Source organism: Hoplias malabaricus, chromosome 4 (genome assembly GCF_029633855.1).
Source record: "Hoplias malabaricus isolate fHopMal1 chromosome 4, fHopMal1.hap1, whole genome shotgun sequence".
NCBI classification, from domain to species: Eukaryota; Metazoa; Chordata; class Actinopteri; order Characiformes; family Erythrinidae; genus Hoplias; species Hoplias malabaricus.
The window spans coordinates 31,191,439-31,214,470 of NC_089803.1; the positions used below are offsets into that span (position 1 = coordinate 31,191,439).

Here is a 23,032-nt window from a genome sequence, read left to right on the forward strand (position 1 = left end):
CTAGAGTCTAGATTCCATACTGGTCCATCAGTCTCTGCATTCCTTATTTTGATTTCAGAAAGTAGGCAACCCTGTGCACAGTGGAGAAAGGCTTTCCTGAGTTTCCTGGCAGCGAGTTTCATTCTAAGACAAAAATAAAGAAAAAAATTAATTGAATGCCTGTTACAGTATTTAATTAGCTAAACTGAATAGCATTATAGCAGAGGAAACCTGATTATTGATTAATGTAAAGTAAGCCTGCTGGGAAAAAAAAAAACACTTAAAATATTCATGCATTAAACACTGCAGTATTTAGGGCAGACTGAAGTGATGTTTATGTTCTTTCCTGACGTTATAACTGTATATTTTACAGAAACAAAAGAAAAGTTGTGTTCTTCTACCTGTAGGTGGATATTCTACTTTTTTTTCTTGTGGAAATGTGATACTATGAGGCAATTAGACCCCCCTAAGCTTAGCCCCCTAATCATTCATCTCTAGTGACGGCCCTGTACTCAAGTAAAATAACTACTAATGTTTCACAGGTAATCAGCCTTTGCAGGAACTACTTTGTGACTCTCGTCAAGTCCTGTCCAACATCTGTGATTTCTGGATGAATTTTCCAGGATTTACAGGGGAACTCGCAGCAGCAGGAGGACAATATTTTGTCATACTTTTCCTGTTGAATCGATAAAGTGACTTATTACGTAGCTAGCGAAAGCTAGTACACATTTAACAGGCCGCAATACGTTAAATTGGGCATAAAAACAGTATGTGTACCAAAATTGGCGTTCTCTTTATCATTGTTTTCTGTTTAATCAACAAAAGCGTGAAGTTAAACGGGGCTAGCATACGCCCTGTAGGCTTCCTGTGCGTTTCCATAGTAACGACCATTTTTTAACCGTAACCCTCTCGAAGAGAAACTTTTCCCATCAACCTTTTGTCTCTCTCTCTTTTTTTCTTTCTTCACAGTGCTTTAGAGTTTACAGCGTTAGAAATAGGAGCGTGTTGAGGGCTTTGGCTTTCTTCTTTAACATCACACACCCCATATATAGTCATATGCGCGGTCAAATGTCTGGCGGCAGCGAATCGCCACTCGGATCCTTAAAAAAAAAGCCAAGGGCACGAAGCGGGAACCCGCAGAGACCGCTTCCAAAAAAGTATTGAATGTCATGAGGAATTCGTGGCCCCCCCTTGTCTAAGTACTTATTTGACGGAGCAGACGGAGCGAGCCGCTCGCACTTCAGCACAACGCTCAGTCTGGCCACACGCTCCGAGCTCAGAGCCGGCCCACACACCTCTCTCACACACTCTCCTCAGTCTCCCTTTGGTTCCTGGGACTTTTCGTGCAGCCAAACCAAATAAGCAGCCATGGACGCCATCAAGAAGAAGATGCAGATGCTCAAGCTCGACAAGGAGAACGCCTTGGACAGAGCAGAGCAGGCTGAGGGAGATAAGAAGGCAGCAGAGGACAGGAGCAAACAGGTCGGGGATTTATAAATTATCCATAAAACACAGTGAGACTGGTGCCTTATTCATTTCTCCGAGTACATGGATTACCCTGTCTGAGTGGATTTATAGTGGCACAAGATGGAAGATAGTGATTGTGGTCATTTTGGTGCTGATGTATAACCTAACTCCATCCAAGTGTCAATGGGACCACAGTAAGCCTGTTCCACCGGTCTTTGTTAGCCCCCTACTTATACAGTAACGTTTAAAGTAGAAAAAAAATGTTACCTTGCATTCTAGGCTAATAATAAGCTGACACTGAAAAATTCAGTCAGCATGTTATTAGAAGTTGGATGAACACAAAAGTATAAGGCAGCCCAGCGACTAACTTTTTAAAGTTTAATTTAAATAATGTTATAAATGCACACACCCCTTTACTACAGGGGTCACACATGTTTCTCTAATTTCAGTGAATGGACACTCGAGTTGTTTATAACTGTACATACTTGTGCCATGTTGATGAACACTGTCATTTGCATGCATGTGTAGCTGGACGATGATTTAAGAGAGCTGGAAAAGAAATTGCGCATAACCGAGGATGAGCGCGATAAAGTGTTTGAGGAGTTCCAAAAGGCTGAAGAAAAGCTGCTGACTGCAGAGGAGGTCGCCACTAAGGTATTTTGTATGTGCCTATTTTCAAGTCTCTCCTAACATTTCCTTCTGTCTTTCCCTCTCTTTGTCTCCCTGTCTGCCTTTTGCACTGTCATGCACTGCGCTTTCCTGCTATTCACCGCTGTGGAAAACAAACAAACCAACAAACGCTGTAATGAAAACACACTCAGCTCGAGGATGACTTGGTAGCCCTGCAGAAGAAACTGAAGGCCACAGAGGATGAGCTGGACAAGTATTCTGAGGCTCTTAAAGATGCTCAGGAGAAACTGGAGCTGGCTGAGAAGAAAGCCACAGACGTGAGTATGGATGCGTTCTCTGGCTGTTCACTGCTTCCACACACCACTTTTCTCCCTGTCACACCCTTTCCCTAGTCAAACCTTTGTGAAATGACCACTGTGGTTAAACCCTGATAGCAGGAGACAATTAAAATTCACAAACGTTGGTATCCGCAGCCATATTGTGTCTTTTCACTTAGGTCTGTGACACGTTTGATCACCCAAGATGTCACCTTGACTGTATCAGTGAACATAAGGATCTCTTAGAGCCCCATTATATTACCAGAGTTTTAAAGCTGGTCAGATGCAGAGGTGCCATTCAGATTTATAGTAGCTGGACGTCAAGACCTCACAGAGCAGAAAGTCGTATATAAAATATCTAATCAGCCATAAAGTATCTATTTAGACACGGAGAAGCCTCCTCGAAAACAAATCCCACACTCAGTAGAGCTGGAATTTGCAGGATGTGAAGCCGAGGCTGCTGGAAGACTGGAGGTTGTTAAATTTAGACTAGTGCTTTATATGGTAAAGACACAGCTCTCCTCCTTGGGCTGTGCCCCTTGAGATCATGAGTGAAGCCTCAGATGATTCTGTGTATTTCTTCCAGTCTCTCATTTCTGTCACACTTCCGATGGTGTAACACATGATGTGCAAAACATGTAGAGGTTTTTGTGTGCAAATAATGGTTTTACCTTTGTGTTCTATTAACTTTCCTCTCAAAGCATGAACACAATCCAAATACCAAAATAGAGCCTCAGACGAGACATGCACACTGTTAATTCAAATGGATAAAGAGGCTTAAATAAGAAAAACTATTAAAAGAGCTTTCTGCATGAGACATGTATAGACTATGTTAACAAGATAATTCAAATCTGATTTACTTTAATAGCTCAGGCTATTATTATGGGATTCTTCATAACTAGATAGTAAAAAATAGGTCTGGGTAACATAATGTGATTATTTAAAAATTAAATTTGTATCCGAATCCCATATGGTGATGCTCCCAGTGTTTCTTCCCCGAACTCATTAGATAATTCCCCTAAGATCCATCACTTAGAGTGTTATGTGTAAGTTTAGTGTTTTGGGCGCCACCTCCTGATCTAATACAATAATTGCAATAGTGTAAGCCTATTACGTTTGAGTAGGTTGTATTTGTTGTAATTCTAAATTCTGCCAGCAGAGTGTGCTATATATTCATTCAATCATTTATTACAGTAAAGCAAGACTTCTCCATGTCCGACATTCCTAGCCTTTTCCTCAGACCCAAACAGTAACACAGCTGCTGCGAATTTAACACGTGAGAAACCCCCACTGACGGATCAATACAGGTGTGAAAAAGGAGGTGGGATGGCTAAAAGGAGCTTAGGGTAGGGTCAGCGCAGGTGATCTCAGTCCCTTGGCCTGCGTCCAACACCGCGTACTACCATGGTGTATGGTATTTCAAAATAGTGTGCGACCAGTAGTAGTGCATTCTGTAGTATAGGACTTAATGCAAACTGCCCTGTATCACGGAGCCCCCGACACACAGCCGATTCAAGTCAATTGTTAAATAATAGGACCCTTGTGTACATGTGCTAAAGGGGAATTCATTCAAAGTGGTTTGAAGTGAAATGAAATACTGTGGAAAATGTATGGACTCAATTTTTTTTACATTTGTGGACAATGGAACAATGGGCCACGATGTCAGCAACACAATGGCATTTTAATTTGTTCTAACGTCCCACTATTATACTAATGTTAATAATTGTTGATAGTGGTAAATATAAAAATAGGTTTTGTGTTGGAACAACTTTACAGTACAATACTCTCTGCATATACCTCTGTCATTAATGGAGGCTATCATGTTTTCAACTTGTTAATCTGTAAATGTTGTGTTTTTTCAGCACTATACCTGACAATTTCTGTTTTGAAACTGCAGAGTTCCAAAGAGGTATCGAATGGACAAATTTAAACAGTCAGGTTTTCTTTTGTCATAAACTGGAACCAGTCCCATCAGGCCTGGGGGCGGGGCTTGTGAGCTCCAAGTGATGGAGTGGTAAGTAGAGATGGAGGCTGGGACTAAACGCGTATTCATAGATCCACAATGTAGGCTACAGAATTGAAGTGAAGGGTTTTAATCTTACTTCTAAACAACCTTTAAGGCATTAGGGGATGTTTTTCTTGGAAGGTAACTTCAAAGGTAAACATGTGTATATTAAATAACAGAGATGACGTTTAAGGGATTGGGAGGGGACGTTATAATACAATCCCAGTAAACAAGGAATAAACCCAGTAAACCTGGACGTTCAAAATAGGTCTAAAAGTAGTCTGTCCGTCAAGGACATATTTTAAACGTCAATGGACGTCCTAATAAGTTAGTTAAGTGGTGACCAATTAATAACGTCAATGGACGTCCAAAATACGTCTAATAGTCGTCTTTTCAATGTCTGTGTTTGGACGTCTTTTCAACTTTCATTTTCAACCTTAAGAGACGCCATTTAAAAAATAGTAATAATATTTGTGTCTTTTAGAGGCATGAGAGGTCTGGTTCCAACCACCACTGTGAAACATTCTGACTCAATACATTTCTGCAGAATAAAGCATCTTATACCTCAAACCACACTAAATGACTTTGCAGCACAATATTATTAAGTGTCTTGTAAAGTAAAGGAAAGATGCAGATTCCTGGGTAAAGATGGGGTACGACTGCCGCTGGGGAGCATCAGTTTAGCGACACTAGCTCTGACTGCAGTAGTAAATGTTTCGGGCAGTGATCGCTGGTGGGCTGATTGAGCTTTATTTTCTCACGTGATGACGGCGGCGCGGCGTGACGTGTTGTTTGGTGCTTGGTTGGGCGAACGCGAGCGCGAGTGAGGAGACTTCCTGTGTGCGCTGCGGCCGTGTTCAGAGCTGAGAAGAGAGAGGAGAGATAGGAGGTTTCTGAACAGAGCGTTACTGCGCTCTGCTCTCCTGTCTATTAGCACCAAAACAGCAGCTCTTTCCTCTCTATCTGTGACTAACGATGGCGGGATTAACCTCGCTTGAGGCCGTGAAGCGAAAAATCAAGTTGCTGCAAGAGCAGGCAGACGGAGCGGAGGAGAGAACCGAGAAACTGCAGACAGAACTGAGCGTGGAGAGGAAAGCCAGAGAAACTGTAAGAACGGCAAATTGCATCTCTCTCTCTCTCTCTCTCCCTCTCTCTCCGATGCTGCAGTATAGCGGTACTGTCAGTTTCAATGAGTGACGCCTCAGAGGAGCTGCATCTGTGAAGCAGAGGCCATAGTGATGGCCACAACATAGGGACCCTCTTATCTGTTCTAACAGTTATTTAGAATTCCTCCTTCTCCAGGTACAGCTAATTGGAGAATTATTTAGAGCTGGTAGAGCACTGAATAAAGGCACATGTTAATTTGCACTGGCAAATGGCTTTAATGGTTTTGCTTGTGGTCTGTCGTTGGCCGAGTCATGTTTTTAGAAATCAACTTTAAGGCAAATCTTTATAGAAATGTATTTGTACTTATCTTACAGAAATGCCTCAAATGTCAAAACATATTTGCAGTTAGTTTGAAAATGAAAATACCTTATTGATTTTTAAACAATCTGAAAAAAAAATGTTTAATTGAAAAGTCTTCTAGGCTAGTAGTAATAATGTTAGGTTAAAAAAATCATGATGGTAGTATTTAGGGGAAAATAAACTCATAACCAAGGGAGAAAGGAGTGCTATGTTTTTGTTTTTGTTTTAAACAGGTTATTTATCGGGTTGTTCCTGACTTCTGTATTCTGTTGTTATCACTCAGACTCCCTGTGTTAGTGACAGAGAAAAGAAAAGGCTGCTGATATAAGCTGTGTGGAAGTCCTTCTTAACAAAGTGAATTGCCTTATAAGGGCAGGTTGCGTTGATGCATGTAGGAGCCCAAGACACAGGAAACAATTTCAAGCTTTCTTTAACTGTGTTAGAAACAGTGGGTACGCCACCTGCAGTAGTACTGACAGTAGTTTGAATAAAAACATGAGTGGCAGGATGATTCTTTTTCACTAAGACCTGAAACCAGAAGATGACACAGGCTACAGACAAAATCTGTTTATGCTCGTTGCTTTCAAGTTCCTTATGTCTTCATTGATGCAATGTGTGCTTACGTAATTCCCTTCAGCAAATGTCTCTTCAGTGGCTTGATATACTTAGGGGTTGTGGCTGGTTACACAAGATCATGTAGTATCCACCCACATAGTTAGGTTGTAACCAGACATGAAGTGTGATCAAGTTTTCATTTTGAAATTCCTTCACAAATAAAGTTTGGATTTTTAAGTGTTCTCCCTATAGTATATCTTTAGCATGCAGCTTTGTGGAAATAATTAAACACTATTACATCATAAGAATAAGTGCCATTTTTAAATGCAAGATGAAATTTGATTGATAATTTATAAGGATTTATATACACATTACATACAGCTTTCAAACATCACACCAGAAGGACCCAGAGCATGGTTTATTGGAAATTAATCCAATATAAATTGTGGTAAAGTTAAAATGTTTTCACAAATCAGTCAGCCTTTGTTGTGTGGACATGGATTAAACCTAGACTTGGAGTAAATTTACGTCAGTGGGATGTAGTGAATCTTAAGAAATTAGAACTAGGAGTTTTTTAACCTTTCCACATAATACAAGACAAAGCCTCATGTTCTTCATTTACTAGCAACAGGGCGGAAGGTTTTAATTGCTCAGTCCTAGCAGTTTGGCTGTTTACAGAATTAATTTTTTTTTCTCCATGGATATGCTATTCATTACGCATTGTTGCTTTCCCAGAGTAATAGTAATGAGCCCAGTGCACTCACTTTCATTAACACTACTGCCAGTATGCATAATAGGAATATAGACAGGTTCTCGAGGGAAGGGATTTCTTTGTGTGACTCACTGAACCATAATGTACCTAAGTAGCTTAGTAAGAAATGCACAGTCATCAAAATCTAGTGCAGGTTCCTCAGGATCTCAAATTCCTTATGTTTACTGGTAATGATCAGCGTTTTATGTACACATCTTAGTGTGTGTGTGTGTGTTGGGAGGGTTGCTGTATGTCTGCCCTTCATTTTCTCGCTGTCTCACTGCAGTTTTTGCTATTCTCACCTAGGCCGAGGGTGATGTAGCCTCTCTTAACAGACGTATCCAGCTGGTTGAGGAGGAGTTGGATCGTGCTCAGGAGCGTTTGGCCACTGCCCTTCAGAAGCTGGAGGAGGCAGAGAAGGCTGCTGATGAGAGTGAGAGGTGAGAGTAGAATAACACCATAGTAAATTTGAAAATGTGAATTTTCAATATATGTTAATATATCAATATATGTGTTAACTATAATGATTATATTGTTGAAATATTCTACAGTAGTAGTTTTAGTATTGGACAATGCAAATCAGATTAGTAAAGCAGTATGTGCTGTAGGCCATGAGAAATGTTGGAAGTGAAGTAAAACAGATCTATTGCACTCTTTGCACCCCTCCCCCTCTTTCACCCACTCTCTGTCACTGTGGTTACTGTGTTCAGACACTGCTCTTGTGCTTCTATTGACGTGACAACATGCCTCCACTTCCTAGCTTGCACAGTACAGCTGGTACCTTATAAAATGACTGCTTGTTAGTGTGATAAACACAGATTTTTACAGCTGTTAACTAGCCAATATGGCAGTACATTTATTAGCTTGTAAGTATGTTGTAAAAACATGTTTGTTTCAATCAAAATTCTATATATTTTTGTAAACCTATTTTTAAATTACTTCCTGTTTTGCATATACAGCTTGTAGGACATTTATGACTGGAACCTTTAAGTCATGACTAAGGTGAAGCCACTTGCTGGTCTAAACAACAGACGTGAGCTGTTTGCATAGTGGCACCATGGCTTTGAATAAACAGCGATTCACAGGGGCACAAGGCTGTGTTTCCCTTTCTTTGTTTGACTCACACACAGCCCCTCTGTGAAGCCAGGCCATGCAACATAGTACATAGCCTCTCTGTGCAGAGACCTGACTTCAGCTACTATATCAGTTTTTCCCATATTTGGGCAGTTGGCAGGAGACATTTTCAACAGTCCATTCATAACGGCCTAAGTGTATGTAAATAGAGGTGCTAAGTGTCAGAATTGTATATCATAAATGGCTGCATGCAATATATGCAGCAATTAAATATTATGAAAATGAAATATCCCTTTAATTGACTGAGCAAATGTATTTAAATTAATGCATATGTATTTAAATTATTGCTTGAAATTAAGAGTGTAATGGTATATGATACAATGTCAATACACCCCATCAGGTACTTGATTTGACATATCAGTACATATTTAATTTGTTTTACCGATAACTTTAGCTGTGCTCCACCTCTCATCATGTCATCCTCTCTTTTCCAATACAGAGGCATGAAAGTTATTGAGAACAGGGCACTGAAGGATGAGGAGAAAATGGAACTGCAGGAGATCCAGCTCAAAGAGGCTAAACACATTGCAGAGGAAGCTGACCGCAAATATGAGGAAGTGAGTTCCTCAGCAGGCCCACTGCCTTGTGCCCAATCACACACCTCTTTTTTTTAGACTTAATACCCAGTAAGCTTATTTTGTGTAAAATTGAAACAGCAAAGATGTTGATGCTAATAATAACAACATATATGAAAAACGTTGGATATTGTTCTAAATACATGTCCAGTGCAAATACTGATATTCAGATATTGTCATGTTTCCCTACTCAAGTCACATGGCTGTTTATTTGTATATGTGTGTGTGAAAGCTATAGCTGTGTACTCTATACAGATCCTAAATCCTGTATGCCATGTGTGTGTGCAGGTGGCCCGTAAGCTGGTGATCGTTGAGGGTGAGCTCGAGCGTACAGAGGAGCGTGCTGAGCTCTCTGAGAGGTGAACAGACCCCTCTGCTTCACCCTTGGTGTATACTACTTCACTGACATGCTGAGTAACACGCATGTGTGCCTAGACTTGCACTATGTAGCCAGAGATGTACTGGCTCTCAATGAATCTGACGGTTTCTAGTCGTTTATTGCAAATACCTAATGCTTCCTCTTTTTTTTTGCATGTACTGTTAACTTGCATGCGTTCCCTGTTTGGAATGGCCTTGTGCTGTACACATGCACTAACAGTCGTGTCCGGAGATTACAGGACGAGCAGAAACAGATGGACCAATCCTTTAAGTCATTAAAAGCAACAGAAGGACAGGTACTACACACTAATAATTTTCATTAGGTTTACACAAACTAACCTTATTAGGCTAGGTGTTCTCACTCTGTAGTATTGGTCCCTGCTTTCAATCTGCACTGCTTCACTTTCTTTGGCTTTCTTTCCCCTTGTTTGTTTAGTTATTTAATTTATTTTGCTTCCCAGTTTTATTTGCTTGCCCATTAAACTAAATTAATGAAAGAATGATGCAAACTCAATGCTCCACATTGAAGACATTCACATTGATTTCCCAGCATGCATGAATAAATAATGTAGCATAGAATCTGTCATATTTCCTGTTTATTGTAGTCACTGTGGAACATTCCTGCTTTGTTTTGGGGGCATGGGCTCCCTTTCATCATAATTATTGTTTTATTTTTATTCATTTTTGCGTTCATTTTGTTTATCTTTCCTCTTTTTCTTACTTGTCCCTTTGTCTTGTGTCTTTTGCTTTTGTCTTTGTCCTTTTCTCTCAAACTAAATTGAATCTCCTATCATCATCTTTTCATTCATGCTATGCCCTTGATTTTTCCTCATTCTCCTACTTTTCCTCCTGCTATTTCTTCTCCTATCCATCTGTTCTGCTCCCTTTTATGTAAAACCTTAGCAAATGCGCTGAGCTTGAGGAAGAGTTGAAAACTGTGACCAACACCCTGAAGTCTCTGGAGGCCCAGGCTGAGAAGGTAGGTGTGCTGTCAGTGTTGCCCTGGCCCTAAGTTACCCCTTTAGACCAAACCCAGAATAAATATGTGATAGGTTTTCTCAAGTGGTTTATGCCATCCATCAAACTGGCTATATCTGGAAATGAGTGATGCTTAAGTGGTGGTAATGGTTGTGGTAACTTGCCACAGGTGGGTAAAAAACACCAGGAGGGGAGGGAAGAAGAAAAAAGACAATACATCCATGGCCAGATCTTAGAAACCACCGTCTTTAGCTAAATTCATCATTAGCTTAACTTGCACAAGATCAAAATAAGGGGCATTAACTTTACTTTTCATAATATGTTTATTAAAATGAACAATAAATTAAGATTTTGTAGGTATGTTCTATTCTGAACATTTATGGACCTTCTGTCTATATACTTTAACTTGTATTGTTGGTTTTCAATGACCTATACACGGGTATTTCTGTGGTCAGGTTTGATGGGTTGTTGGCTGACATTTGCTCTTGTTTTACTCCCACAGTACTCACAGAAGGAAGACAAATATGAGGAGGAGATCAAGGTCCTCACTGACAAACTGAAGGAGGTGAGGTTTTATAGCAATCATCAGAGGACTTTACACATAGGTGTGTAGTTTTGTACTACACGTGTGTGCTTGTATTCTAAGCACTTGAATGTGTCTTGCCACCTTAGGCTGAGACTCGTGCTGAGTTTGCTGAGAGATCAGTAGCCAAGCTTGAGAAGACCATTGATGACCTGGAAGGTATGATTTTTTTCTTTTTCGGCTCAGAATTTCAAAACGACCTCATCCATACTACAAAACATACAACGTTTTCATTCATTCCTTGGTAGACTGTTCTCCTTTCTTCTGAGTTCTATAAAACCTGTTCCTATGAACTTTCAGTTTCTGTATCTGTTCTTTGATGGACTTATTCGTACCTTATTTAACAAAGTTATTGTTAGCAGACTTCTTCAGCTTGTTATTGCCCTATACCAAACAGTGAGGCATTTTTAGAATGTGATTATGTACAGAGTCTGCCTGATTAGATTGGCTGATTTGTTTTATAGTGACATCTTCATTGGCTCCCTTTGTCCCAGTCATTTGATTATTCATGTGCCCAATGCCATTTAGATAATGTTGCCACACTAGCAGAGTGAACTATTTGCACTATGTCAAGTGTCATATCTGTTCTGATGATATGAAGTCATGGATCAAAAGGACGTGTGTTCGTAGAGTAGATATAGGGATTCCTCATTAAGTTGTCTATTAAGTTATATAGGCTCTGAGCAACTGGCTTTTCAGTAAATTAACCTTGAAAGGCCTGTATTTTTGCAGTTTAAGGTGTCGCTGATTAGAGGACGTCTCACTGAACAGTTGTCACATTAGTATTGTGATATATATTATTGTCACATTAGCCACCCTTCATATTTTGATTCTATTAATTTCTTCTGTTGCTTCATTCTAATTTTTGTGTTGCCTTTTTATTCTTTTCTGCTATTTTTTTTAATCTGTTTGTATGTCACGTTTCCCTGGGGCCTATCTTGCTGCTGGACTGGATGCTTCACCCTTTTCTTCACTCCTTCCCACCTATTCCATATTTCCCTACTCCCCTTTCAAACTCTCCCCATCCCCCTCTCCAAAAGATGAGCTGTATGCCCAGAAACTCAAGTACAAAGCTATCAGCGAGGAGCTGGACCACGCTCTCAACGACATGACTTCAATGTAATTCATGCGGTGCTGTGTCTGCTTGTGCTTCTGCCTGCTCATCTTACCCTTCCTATTTCTGGTTGCCCTCTTCTTCCAACTCCTCCTCATCACACCATCCCTGTGTATCTTACCAACTCCATCCCCTTTCATAAAATGTCCTACTATCTCTGTGACTCAGGAAGATCAATGGCTTCTCTTAATGCTCCCCTAGTCAAAGTACTGTTAATAGTTTATGGCATGTTCGTGCTTTTGCACAATTTGCAGCAAAGGTTGTGAATTTATGGGGTAAAATATGTCAGTACTGGAGCAAATGTAAAGATGTTCAATAGAGAAGCCAGATTTGATGGAAGCAGTGTATAGTAGTGCTGTTAATCTTCTACTGGTTTGTACCGTCTTTTATAAGCACTGTATTACTTTTACGTAAAAGTAATCTTTTCTAATCAATTCTTTGGAAAAGCTAATTGCACCATATGCAATTTTTAAAAGGTTTGTGGTTACATTCTGATCATGTACAAGCATAATTCATTATCAAACCTCACATACAGCATGTAAGCTGTTTTCTGAAATGCAGCAGTGCTGAAGGGGAAGCATTTCAGTGATGATTATGCTTGGTTACTTCCTGTGTGTTTCCTCCCTGGTATACCCTCTCTACAGTAGCTCTTCTGTTACTAACATGGTCTACTTCTACTACTTCCATTTCTAAAGTGGACACCTACAGCACAGTTCACCTAGGTATTTGAGACTGAGGTGACACAATGTACACTAAACTACTTTGTGACTGACCTGTGTGCTGTTAGGTAAGTCAGCCAGATGTTTTTGTGTTTGGTTCCACTCCATTGCCTTTAATCATTCAAGCTGTTTTTCAAACTTGTGTACTGTACCATCAGGATGATCACAAGCACAATTATAAAGTTAATTCTAGAGCACCAGTCATGGGTTCTTTGGCTGATTCCAAGTTTTGCTCATCCTAATTTTTCATTAGCATATATACTAACGCATTCACAGTACTTTCTTCAACTAAAGTTGCCATATGAATAACATATTTTGTTACTTCATGAGCCAAACTGACTCAACAGGGCAACATTTTAAAAATGTGAGGCACCTTTTTGGGCTAGGCATATTTGATATAACATGAGGATGCTCTAGCATTTGACTGATTGATTTGATGCAATATTACAATAGTTAACATCCATAAGCTAACTTCATTAGCTTTTCTTTTATTTGGTTTGTTTTTCAGTTGCATGGTTTACTTAAGCACAGTATTCAGAGTTCATTCTGAGCTGTGTTAGTAATCATGCATATGGATTTATTGACTGTGTATTAGGTATTGCACACAGTGCAAGTGCTTTGCTTGAAAAACAGCTTGTATCAGTCACACATTTAGTTTCTATAACTTAAAATCGAAGGAGCTGGAGTGCATTCTCAATTTAATTACTTTGATCTGAGATTGCTTTGAGCTGTGTGAAACTCTATCCACCTTAGGCAATGCCTCTACAGTGGGCATTGTGGCTTCTGGTTTGCAGTGCCCCCTTGTCTTCCCCTCTGGTGTGTGCTGTGCATTCTCTCAACCCCAAACTGAGGCCCTTCACCTTCTCTCTACTCCTCTTCCCTGAACAGATAAATTGTTTACACCCTGTCAGATGCCTCCCGCCAGCTGAGCGGCACCATTCTCCTCTCTCCAGCGTTCTGTCCCATTCTCTCCGCACATATCTGTCTTTTTTCTCTCCTCTCCTCTCTTTCTTTTGTTATTTCTCTTTCATTTATGTGAGCCTCTGTTCATCAGTGTTAGTTTCCCTTCTCTTGTACAGATAATTTGATTCTTTCTGCATTATGTAAAAATAAACCTTCTTCCTTATATGTAAAACTATATCTCCTGTTTACCTTTCCTTTTTTTTCATTCCTCACCTTTTATTTCTATGTGCTTTATTTATTTTTGAATCGTTATAATAAAATCAAGCTGCCCTGCATTTACCTCATGCATTTTATTTGCTTCACTTACAGTGGTGTAGTTTTATTCTAGTAATACAGTTATAGATGGTTGATTTAGCTGGAGTGTGTCTGTAAGGAAGAGCCTTCATACAATGTGGCTTTCTGGTATTTACATACAGGAAAATTCATTATTATCTTATTCATTATTCAAATATCTGAGTTAAAAGAGGCTTTCTAAAAAGTCTCATGAAGCGCCTCTGTGTTAGTGTATGATAGAGATTAGACTGAAGCCACTACATTAAGTGTAATAAATACAAATGAAGCCACACTTAGAGAAATTACTTAAAGGATACATCCATTTTCTTGCCTTATCTAAACTGTGTTGGGATTGTAGTCTTTATTGATTAAAAAATTAGGCCTCAGAATCATGTAAACTCGCAGCAAAGTTAAAACTCCAGCCAGGAATTGTTTTTAAAGTATTAAACACATACCTCACCAAAACTAGCCTTATAAATAATAAAAGGTGCTGGAAAAAGCAACAGCTCAAAGAAATACTTTTATATATTTAGTCTCAGATCTCATACACACAAATACAGTGTCGTGATCTGCATTTAACAGTGCGGTTTACTGAAGTGACAGTTTGCAACACACAGTGTTACTCATTCAGTACATTTTACCTTTTTTTTTTAGAGCAGTTTTGTCACTTGTTGTTTGGAAATGTAACCAGTTTATTGATTCATGAGGAAATAATGTCAGAGTCCACATTGTTTCAGTTATAATTTTCTCAGTAGGAAGCACCTAAAGAGAGCAGATAAGATTCTTAAAGGGTGTTCAGTGGTTCTCTAGTAAAGTCAGTGGTTTTTATATATCCATGCCCACTTTAAATTTTAACAGTATCTTCTCAGTGATGGTAACAAAAACAATAATAATCAACAGACCCAGTTTTAATATTGTATAGAACTATTTTTGCTAAAAGTAGTGTACACTAAGGTTGAATATTAGTCTGCAGAGCAAGGGTCTGTCACGATTTTGTTTCTAAAGCAAAGATTTCAGAATACAATGCTTATAATGCACTTTTTCATTTGTTTGGCTCTTTATATATGCAGTTTGTATTGTAAATTCAGTCAGGACACTCCCCTTTTTTCTAAAGTATAAAACATGTCACCTGTTTCTTTTCTTATCATCCATTCGTTACTCCACAGTAGACTTCTGTCCATTTTGTAAATGTTGTGTTCTTATTAGCCAGTCCATCAACTGTGAACTAACTCTTCTTCCTCCTGTCCTCTAGCTGTTGTTTCTTTTTTTCATTCTCTCTTTCTCTTTCTCTAACCTGCTTCCTGACTGCACAGACCGCCTCTACCAGCAACTTGAGAAAAACCGACTTCTCTCAAACGATCTAAGAGTGGCCTTGAATGAGGACTAACTAGTGTGATTTTTTTTAAAATACTAATATCAGAATTATAATTTTTATTATATTGAAGGACACTGCTGAATCATAGTCACGTTTTGCATATATGTTTCAGTAATATTTACAGTATTGCTTATGTACTCCACTGTTTAAAGCATGTCTTTGGTGAGCAGAGACAGAGTGTTCACTTTAAGTACTGCTTTGTTCTGCGTAGTACCTGTGCCAGAGTCAGAAATTGCCTGCCTTTGAGTTCCTTTTTCTGTCTATGAGAGAGGACAAGCCTTAAACTGTTTGGATAAATCATATATGTATTTATATGGCAGTGCTTAAAACCTAACAGAAGTGTTTTTAATGAAAGTCAAAGCATTTGAAGTACCATTGCATGTCGTGTCATAAATGTTCATTAGTAATATTAATGTTGTCTTCTAACACTTGATATTCTAACAGATAAACTGTCACACGCTAAAGAAGAGAACCTCGATATGAACCAGATGTTGGAACAGACTCTATTGGAATTGAATAATATGTGAAAGGCCAGTACACATAATGATGTCTGCGTTTTGTAACTTTTGAGTGTCCCCCTTTCTGACAAGTTATGAGATTGCGTAACGTGTGCCATTTGTTACAAAGATTGTTTTCAGCTTATATTTTTTAAAAGGTAATATCCTGGTATTGGTTTTACTCTGATTATGCACACACTTTGTCATTTCCATAGGAAGCAACAAAGTTTGCAAAAATTGCACTTAATCCTCAGTTTATGCACATAATAATGGATAAGGTCTTAAGCCAAGTTTAAGTTTAAAAAGGGTTTTTTTGTTGTTTTCTTTTTTAAATCCATAGTGTACATTGGATTAGGTTGCCTATATGTACACTGGTGCTACTGTAAGGACAAATGTCTAGCAATTTGTAGCTTTCAGATAGTAAATCATGGACTGTATACCATATTAATTTGGTTTCTATTTTAATTATGTGCCAGCAATATCCCTGGCCAGAAAGGGACCCATCTACGATGTCTATTTATTACTTCTTTCTCAACTTCTCAGTGCAAAATGTCAGGCAGCATTATCTTGCAATAGCATTTTTTGGGGGTTGAGGAGGGGTTCGGTTTGCCCATGTTAAAACCTGTATAATTCCAACTGTCTTTGTTATAAATTGAAAAATATGATTAAATCATATTTTGGTGGTGCCTCATTCATTTGAAGTCATTTTAATGTAGATGTATTAAATGTCTATATGTCATATCTAAAATGTACAAAGCTAATAAATATAAATAAATCCTCACAATTTCAAATTTTCTAAAGCATGGAATTTATTTCCGGATCCACATTATAGGGCAATTTTTATGAATGGGTCTGCTGAGTTGAATAAATATCAGGCATGAAAGACCTTGGTGCCTAACAACAAACATGCATCAGCTCACTTTAGTGCATTTTACACTACTGTGTATGTGCTGGCAAAAGTCTTGGTTTTAAAGCTTGCAAAGTGTGTCTCAAGTGTACTTCTGTATTAAATATAACTTTATGAGCAGCTATCAGGTTCAAGTAGAGGACGTCATTTCTAGTCAAAAATAAACGACTAGGTCTTCATTTCCTAATCTGATTTCATTTTAGACACTGGACACTTCTAGATGTGTAATTTACATTAGTACCAAAGGTACACAAGTAACATGTTTACTTGAGAACATGGAACTGAAAAACGTAAATCCCCCTTCTGAAATATTTCTGAAATACTTTGCAAGTAATTGGGTTTAGTCCAGTACAACACAGCATATAAAGTGGTAAGTGGCACTAGGTCACACACTGCAAGGTCAGAAACTTATCAGCATTAAGACCAGTTCTAACACTTCTCAGCACAAATTGCAAACAAGTTAGGCTGCTTTCTGTGAGACTGTCAGGTAACCTTTTACTGCAATCACAGAGGCATCATGGGTGGCAGTACCTCAGTATGGTTAAAATATTACAGACCACAGGTTTTCAACCCTAGGGGTATTACACAAAACAGAATCCTGAGTAAGCGCAATAATATAAGCTCAGAGTTGAGGACTGTGAAATAGGAATGTCCCTCGGCTCTTTTCTTATGGGAAACAGTTAACTTACTGAAGGCAAGAAATCATGCTTCATGGAATACCTCCTTGGTCTTGCACTTCCTGGTGTCCTACATATGTTTGTTTTCCTGCTGAAACACATCAGCTCAGAGAGGGCTTGTTAAACCGTTGATTAGCTGGATAAGGTGGTTGGAATCAGGAAATATACCAAAATGTATACTCCAGGATCATGCAAACCATTGCTATGAACTATAGCTCATGGCAATTTAGCAAATACAAAAATGGTGCTGTTCATATATCCCAGATAACAGTTATGCATTAATTTACAGATACAGAAAATATGATTATGTGAAATAAACATGCTTAAAATATTACCAAGCATTGTGGTCACAACATTTTGGGTTGGCTTTAATTGAATTATAATTTTGCCATTCATTTTATAAATATTTTTGTTTGTTTGTTTGTTTTGTAAAGGAGGAGGAAGGTAAAAATTGTAGGTCACATCTCCAAATACTCATGATAATATTTTCCACAATTTTAAACATATTCATATGCGTCTAATAAAACACTGTAAGTTAAGGTTGAAAGCTGCTTTGTTTCGAGTTTAAGCCGTATTGTCCCATTATGCTCCGGCCGTTAACGCTCCGACCGTGCCCATTTTGCTCACCCTTCGACAATGTAATCAAAGTGCACACTTCCAGGAAGGGCTTAGGCTAATAATTGGGACAGGGTATCACTCCATCAAATAGCCGTGAGGCTGAATCTTACCTTTTCCCTAACACATGGCATCTAACGGCGAATGATGAATGTATTATATATTGTATTTTGCATTATATACACGATTAAATATAATATTTTACATAAAAACGTGTGAATTATTTATATACACTGAGCAGAATCCGGTATTTCAGGTCCTAGGTGTAGTTCACCTCAGAGCCACAAGGCTCTGGTTCACCCTTTAAAGGCGTCATAAAGTGTGCACTTTAAATAGGGCATAAGTCTTAGGGCAGGAATTGGGACAAGACCAACCACTGTAACTGCCGTGCTCGAGGTTTTTGCAAAGTAAAAGTCTATGTAAACGATCTGAAACATTATTTTTCCCTATATAACGCAAATATTGTTTTTATAAAAGTGATGTCTATACTAAAATATTAATTTAAATGAATACGTCTTCATTAACAGATCAGGCACAAATGACATTTATACTGGAACACTGACTTACCCATGAGGCATCAGGACCGTTTACATTCCTTACCCGATTTAAACTCTGGGTGGTAAACAATTCTGCCTGGAATCAGCCCGGTCAGAGTTTAGTTTACAGTGTCAGAGGTTACTTTTGTCGTGCAGTAAGAATGTCTCAGCTGTTATTTTTGTCTTCGAGACTCCTGTGCTCCAGGTGTAAATTGTGTCCTTCTCAGAAAGCGGTCTCTTTCCCCTCTTTGTGGACAGCTGGGTTGAAGTCTGACAGACACTTGATATCTGTGAGAGGTCCACAGAGAAGAGGAGCAGTGACTGGACCCCGACTGGCCTTTCACGGTTCCAACGGGGGACAAAAATGGTTGTGGATATTAGGGCTTGGAGCAGGGGTTCTTTTAGCTCTGGGATTGAAAAATCGCTACAGTCCTGGTGGCTGTGAGTGTGACCCAGAGAAAACACAGAAGCCTCACAACAACAAAAATGTGTATAGAGCTGCAATAGAAATCAGCCGAGACTTGCTTCAGCGGATAAAGGTACAGGTATCAGGAGAAGCACTTTAATTTCCTTTGCTCTTTCATCACACACCCATACATATTTTTATTATTTTTTTAATTGTCTATTAAAAAGGACACACTTCCTTCAAACCGTTAGTCTTCTTATAGTCTTCTATATATGCACACACAGTTACTGTGATTTTAAGACTGACGTTCTGCTCAGATTTATTTAGTAGTCCAGACTGAATCTTTCCGTGTTAACCTAACTGCTTGTGGTATAGATCTACCAAGGTACACTGTACCTAAAACGTGCTTTGTAATAACAGGACGAAGTTGGAGCTCCTGGTCTGCTCGTTGGTGTATCTGTGGATGGCACTCAAATTTGGTGTGAAGGTACAGCTATTTACTTCTGTAAAATGTTTGATTTAATAAAATTGACTTAACCTAAGTTATTACCATTCAGTGTTGGTGTTTTTTTAAGGACTAGGCTATGCAGATTTGGAGAACAGAGTGGCTTGTGGTCCAGACACTGTTATGAGAATCGCCAGCATCAGTAAGCCTCTAACTGCAGCAGCTGCTGGTCGAATTTGGGAGGAGGGCAAGCTGGATCTAGATGCTCCTGTCCAGAAATATGTTCCTGAATTTCCAGAAAAACAGTTTGATGGGGAGGATGTAAGAATACAGATTTATTTTTTGGAAAAAGCAAATTTAATATAAAGTGTTTCTACCTTTTGCACAGGACCATTTTCACAATAACTTCACATTTATAAATATATCAAAGCAACAAATTGTCTTTTTTCAGAGGCAAGTCCTAATAATAATGACTGGGTCTGTCTTGTTTTGTCCTTAAACCAGGTCACTATAACACCACGAATGCTATTGTCTCACTTGAGTGGCATCCGTCACTATGAAAAAGACCCCAAAAAGGTGAGAGAAAACAAGGAGAAAGCAAAGCGTCTTCTGAAGCCTCTGGAGAAGAAAGAAGAGAGGAGCACTGCTGAGAGTAAAGACAAATCCAAACCGGAGGAAAACAATACTAAGAGCAAAGCTGGCCAAAAGAAGAAAGAGTTTGAGCAAGAGGAATACTACCTCAAAGACAACTTTGAGAATGTGATCCATGCCCTGGACCTTTTTAAGGATGACCCACTTATTTTCAAGCCTGGTAAGATTTTTATTTTAATTTTATGTGAAGTGATATGGTAATTTGTTCCTTGTACATAGTTAGTAATGAACCACTAAAGGTAAGCATTTAATTTAGCAGTATGTCCTGTGCATCACAAGCCAATCTCAGACGCTGTCATTAAGGGTTGTGTTAGTGTTTGGACAATTTGCTGACAAAAATCCTGTTTAACAATATTATAGAGTATTCTAATTTACCACGGTTGTTGAGAACTGGGCTTACATTATAGTAAATGTGCAGTTTTGTAATTGTTTAAAATGTACAGACCCTAAAGTATAACAAGCTAATGAACTGGTTTGTTATAAATGGAGTCTGTGGTTCTGGCTAAAATTGTAGCCTGACACTTTATACTTTTAATGTCCAACTTCTGTACAATAGAGACCTGTCATAATACAATGCAGATACCCAGGGGTGTATAAAAAACTGTACAAATGAACCTTTGTGAAGGTTTCCATTTGAAGCATTTCACCAGAGAATGAAGCCTGTGCAAGTCGTGGTTACACACGTGTATCACGTTGTCTATAGGCACTACATTCCTGTACTCCACACATGCCTTTACTCTATTGAGTGCTGTCCTGGAGAGAGCTGCAGGTCAGCGCTTTCTGTACCTCATGCAGAAGATGTTTCGGGAGCTGGGCATGCTCAACACCGTGCCAGATCAGAATGACCCCATTATATACAACCGTTCCAGGTAATCATCATCATTATTATTATTGTCAATGGTGAGTTTGTGTGTTTGGTTGTATTTTTTTTGTTTGTTTGTTTGTTTGTTTGTTTTTTTGTTGTTGTTTTTTTTGTATGGTTTTGTTTTGTTTGCTCATCCAAAATAAACTTAAGAAAAGGCTTTTGACTCATTAATCACAAAAGAACCTGTGGGCAAGTCCATTCCTTCCACGTAGAAACATGTGTCATTTTATTTGCTTGTGAATCAATCAATCAACGTGAATAGCAGATAATATACTTTAAGATTAATCACTAAATAATATACCATGTGTTTTAATCGATGATAAAATTATTTGACTCTAATGCAGATGTGTTCTTAGAATTTGCACTTTAAGATTTGCTTCAAATGTTAAGTGTATTACACAATGTTACAAATAAAATGTATTTTTATTGTTGTTGTTGCTGCTATTATAACTTTCTATCCAACTAGGACAGCATAGAACTGGTTAGTTAGTTTTTTATTTGTTTGTTTGTTTTTTTGCTTACATGTGCTTGCTTCCCTCCTCTAGATTTTATCACATCAATAAAAAGGGTCGCATAGTGAACTGCCCCTATGTGGACAACTCCTACAAGTGGGCCGGAGGTGGCTTTCTGTCCACTGTTGGTGATCTTCTGCTGTTTGGGAATGCCATGCTGTACAGCTTTCAGATAGCACACCTGAAGGACACAGGCGGCCTTCTCCCAGGTTTTCTAAAGCCTCAGACAGCCAAAGCAATGTGGGCCCCTGTGGATAAGACAGAGGCTTCGTGGGATAAGGACGGACAGTATGCGCAGGGGTGGTTGGTTGTGGAGAAGCAGCAGAAGTATGGACAGTGTCGCGTTCGCAGACACTATGTCTCACATACTGGAGGAGCAGTGGGAGCCAGCAGTGTGTTACTGGTGTTACCAAGCGAGACATCACAGGCTTCAGGACAGAGTGAGAGTCCTCCTCATGGAGTGGTAGTGGCTATCATCACCAACATGCAGTCTGTTGGGCTTAATACTACTGCCCTGAAGATTGCCTATGAGTTTGAGAAGGCCAGGTTAGCATAAATGAGTGCAGTCAGATGTATAATCTGAGATGGATACATACATTCATTCAATGTATAAATCTGATGCCCTCAAAGACTTTGTGCATCTCATTTCAGTATGTTGGTGTGTGTACTTAGTTTACAGTGCTGAGGTATAAATGTCAGCAAGAGCCGTTTATGCATTTTAAAATGCACTTTAGTGCCATTTTTTTGTATTTGTCAAATTGATTTGAATTATTTTTATATACATTTACTAGTATTTTAAATAAATAAAATGTTATGAACACTAATTTCTTACTCTTGTCCTTCTGTGAGATAATATTTTATCTGTTAACATTTAAGTAGCTTATATGCTATGGATCAGAGTTTCCTCAGCCATGGGGCACCAGACTAGTGCTTAAACTCAGCAACTAAGAACTACTTCAAATGGGAGAAGAGGGGGCCATGCTACCTGTACTCAGAGAGCAATGCCAATCATGCTCCCCGCTCCTGGCTGAGGCATCGATGAGAATCAAACTCTCCTGTGGACAGGGCCAGCACATAGTGCCACTCTGAAGTCCTATAGTGTTATTTAAATTTAATATGTGGGAGCATGGTTCACGGAGCGCTTATGCAAGTTCATTGCTCTTGTGCAAGTTTTAAATAAAAAAGAATATGTCAGATTTGTGCAGTGTTTTAATAGTCATGCTCTGATTTTCAGTGTATGTGGTTGTTTATGCTGGGTGCTGCTATTATGTGCAGACAGTCAGATATTCAGCACAGTTAACACTAAAGTTTATTGATCCTGTCAGTTGTGTATTTGTGGACAAGTCACTTATCATTTCTGAAGAAGCAACTGAAATGTGCAGATATTTCCACTAGATGGAGACTCCTCTACTTCTTGCCACACAGATGTCTCTTTAGAAGCTAGTGCATTTTCTCTGAGGAAACTAATGTGATTTCTTTTAAAAATGTATAAGAATTTTGTTTTGTAAATCTTTTTATTTCCCTCCTGAGATCTCTGTAAATTCATGACATTGCTCACTTTCAAAATCATAAAATTGTATTTAAAATGTGTGCGTGATTACACCCTGTACATAACATACATGAAGATACTGAGCTAATTACAAACGGATTAGCCACAT

General features: G+C 38.8%; 2 protein-coding genes across 17 annotated transcripts; both read left to right on the plus strand.

Moving 5' to 3' along the window:
* Positions 1–1,203: 1,203 nt before the first annotated feature.
* tpm1 (tropomyosin 1 (alpha)) lies at positions 1,204–16,551 on the plus strand. 15 transcript variants are annotated; one of them, XM_066668040.1, is made up of 10 exons: positions 1,204–1,461; positions 1,975–2,100; positions 2,268–2,393; positions 7,478–7,611; positions 8,745–8,862; positions 9,169–9,239; positions 9,479–9,554; positions 10,739–10,801; positions 10,909–10,978; positions 11,860–15,701. In XM_066668040.1, exons 1-10 carry the CDS (start codon positions 1,348–1,350, stop codon positions 11,940–11,942), a joined length of 981 nt encoding a protein of 326 aa, XP_066524137.1. In that variant the 5' UTR covers positions 1,204–1,347; the 3' UTR covers positions 11,943–15,701. The 15 variants fall into 15 exon arrangements, with proteins under 15 accessions (XP_066524137.1, XP_066524141.1, XP_066524142.1 ...); XM_066668039.1 differs by lacking the exons at positions 9,479–9,554; positions 11,860–15,701 and adding exons at positions 10,162–10,237; positions 15,708–16,551 and having other exon boundaries at positions 1,208–1,461; XM_066668041.1 differs by lacking the exon at positions 9,479–9,554 and adding an exon at positions 10,162–10,237 and having other exon boundaries at positions 1,208–1,461.
* A 1,937-nt stretch (positions 16,552–18,488) lies between these two features.
* lactb (lactamase, beta) lies at positions 18,489–22,138 on the plus strand. 2 transcript variants are annotated; one of them, XM_066669220.1, is made up of 6 exons: positions 18,489–19,040; positions 19,322–19,388; positions 19,477–19,667; positions 19,851–20,157; positions 20,701–20,866; positions 21,408–22,138. In XM_066669220.1, exons 1-6 carry the CDS (start codon positions 18,657–18,659, stop codon positions 21,928–21,930), a joined length of 1,638 nt encoding a protein of 545 aa, XP_066525317.1. In that variant the 5' UTR covers positions 18,489–18,656; the 3' UTR covers positions 21,931–22,138. The 2 variants fall into 2 exon arrangements, with proteins under 2 accessions (XP_066525317.1, XP_066525318.1); XM_066669221.1 differs by having other exon boundaries at positions 18,493–19,034; positions 21,408–22,137.
* The last annotated feature ends 894 nt before the right edge of the window (positions 22,139–23,032 follow it).